The sequence below is a fragment of the Mus caroli genome, chromosome 17 (genome assembly GCF_900094665.2).
Source record: "Mus caroli chromosome 17, CAROLI_EIJ_v1.1, whole genome shotgun sequence".
NCBI classification, from domain to species: domain Eukaryota; kingdom Metazoa; phylum Chordata; class Mammalia; order Rodentia; family Muridae; genus Mus; species Mus caroli.
This window is the reverse complement of record NC_034586.1, coordinates 42,161,247-42,163,754: the sequence shown is the minus strand read 5'-3', so window position 1 is coordinate 42,163,754 and position 2,508 is coordinate 42,161,247. Positions and strand designations below refer to the sequence as shown.

Here is a 2,508-nt window from a genome sequence, read left to right as displayed (position 1 = left end):
CCCCAGCCCACAGACCTCCATCCCCAGCCCACAGACCTCCACCCCCAGCCCACAGACCTCCATCCCCAGCCTGCTGACCTCCATCCCCAGCCCGCTGACCTCCACCCCCAGCCCACAGACCTCCACCCCCAGCCCGCTGACCTCCATGCCCAGCCCACTGACCTAGATCCCCAGCCCGCTGACCTCCACCCCCGGCCCGCTGACCTCCACCCCCGGCCCACTGACCTCCACCCCCGGCCCGCTGACCTCCACCCCCGGCCCACTGACCTCCACGCCCAGCCCGCTGACCTCCATCCCCAGCCCGCTGACCTCCACCCCCCGCCCGCTGACCTCCATTCCCAGCCCACTGACCTCCACCCCCAGCCTGCTGACTTCCACCCCGGCCAGCTGACCTCTTTACATTTGTTCAAATACTGCTCAAGATTGGAGTCACGCCAGGCACTACTAGAGGTGCCACTGGAGGCAGAGTTATGTTTGCAAATGAGTAGCTTGGTTACGTTTGTGAATAATGGCTTGATAATGGGAGGTGGCCTGTGGACACTTCTGAAGGCACTTCTTCAGATCATGGCCACTGGCTGTGCTCATTTCATTCATTCTGACACGAGCAAACATGCTGGAGAGTTGTACCAAGGTGTCCACACAGTGTACGGTGACACCTAGGTGCTCTCCTCCACTCAGTTCAGAGCAGGTGAGCGGTGTGGAGGCTCAAGCAGCCTGGCCTAGTGGCTGGGAGTCCAGACTCTGGCCTCGCAAGGCTTGTTGTTAAACTTGGAGTTAGATGTTTCCTTTCTCTCTGAGCCCAGGCAAGTGTATATATAACCTGAATCTGTTTCCGCACTGCACTCAGTCTCTCTCTCTCTCTCTCTCTCTCTTTCTCTCTCTCACACACACACACACACACACAACTTATGAGAGCTGGATGGGATATTGGCTATTGTGTGTGAGAGGCTACTATGATCCCCAGGACACAGTAAATACTAAATGCTAGCAGTTGTATGAACGTACTTATTGAGTGTGTGAGTACAGGCATGCTTGCGCCATGGTGCCATGTAGAGATTAGAGGACAAACTCAGGGGTCAGCTCTTGCCACCTTGTGAGATATGGGGATCGAACTCAGACTGTCAGGCTTGGCTGCAAGCCCTTTACCCACTAAGCCATCTCACCAGATCCCTGTCTTCCCCGACTTTTGATTATGATATAGGAAATAAAACAGACTGTCAAGTGATAGCCCAGCAATATACTTAAGTGGTTGACATCTGTGTTGCAGATACCCAGCACGGTGATGCTCTAGAATCTAAAAGTTGCCTGGCTAACAGGACGTCCTCTCGTCAGAACAAAAGGATCAGCCTCTCGTCTTCTGATGGACCGGGTCCGAGAGTCACTGAGTCCCTAGGCCTTCCCAGGGTGTTGACTCCCTCTGAGTAAGTGTGTGTGTCATGGTTGGGGGGAGGAGACGACACTATTGGGTTGAACTGTGAGCCAGAAGCTGGTAGTGTGAGATCAGTGTGACCGGCGAGGCAAGAACATTAGAGCTAGGCTACACAGGTTCAAATCCCAAGTCTTTCACTAACAAACTGAGTGAATTCAGCAAATTGCATCACTTCTCTTAGACTCTGGTGTTTTGCTTTTAAATATTTATTTATTTATTTATTACCCCTCCCACCCCCTATGTGCTCATGCATATTGTTATGAATACATGGAGGTCAAAGGAGAACTTGAGAGAAACACACACACACAAAAGAAAAAGAAAGGAAAGTAAAGAGAGACTATTGTAAGAAATACAGTCACGGGTATGATTATCTTTCTGGGTACGGGCTCACAGACGGTACCTGGGCATCGAGGGAGAGAAGGGGAAGAAAGATCTGGCATTGTTTTGTCTGTTGACCCGGAAATTGACTTAATTAAAAACCTCCATGACTTTGCAACATTGGTTTATTTATTACTTGTTTCAGGAGTGTGCCTGGCAGAGCAGCATGCGAAGGTCAGAAGATAACTTTGGGGAGTCATTTTTCTCCTTCCTCAATCCCAGGAATTGAACTCAGGTCCTCAGGCTTGGCAGCAAGCGCCTTTACCTGATCTTGCCGTCCTGACACTGACATTGAATTTATAAATTACTTAGAAAACTGTGTTTATATTTTAGGTACTTTTCTCCATTTGTATTTCTGATAGCAGTAAAAACTTTTTCTAATTTTTTTGATATAATGAAAGTTTATTATAGAAAATTTAAAAAGTATAAAACCACTTTTACAGCAAACAAAAGTCACAATTTCATACTGCAGAGAATAAATGTTAATATTTTGATGTTAAGTTTTGTTTTTCTTTCTTTTTGCTATGAGGGGGGATCAAGCCCACAACATCATACCCAGGAGCCTCCACCTGGCGCTGATGTCTGTAATACATCCAGCCCGATAAAAGCCCTTTCTTATGCATAAACATACATTTTTATTTTATGGTTTTTTTTTTTTTTTTTTTTTTTTTTTTTTTTTTTTTTTTTTTTTTTTTTTTTTT

General features: G+C 47.3%; 1 protein-coding gene across 1 annotated transcript in view; it reads left to right on the top strand.

The window, feature by feature from the left end:
* Spats1 (spermatogenesis associated serine rich 1) overlaps window positions 1–2,508 on the top strand; it is a 27,501-nt gene that overhangs the window by 9,339 nt on the left and 15,654 nt on the right. Inside the window, exon 2 of the mRNA XM_029470906.1 lies at window positions 1,268–1,421. Within this exon, the coding sequence (XP_029326766.1) occupies window positions 1,268–1,421 (154 nt within the window). The remainder of the gene's footprint in view (window positions 1–1,267; window positions 1,422–2,508) is intronic.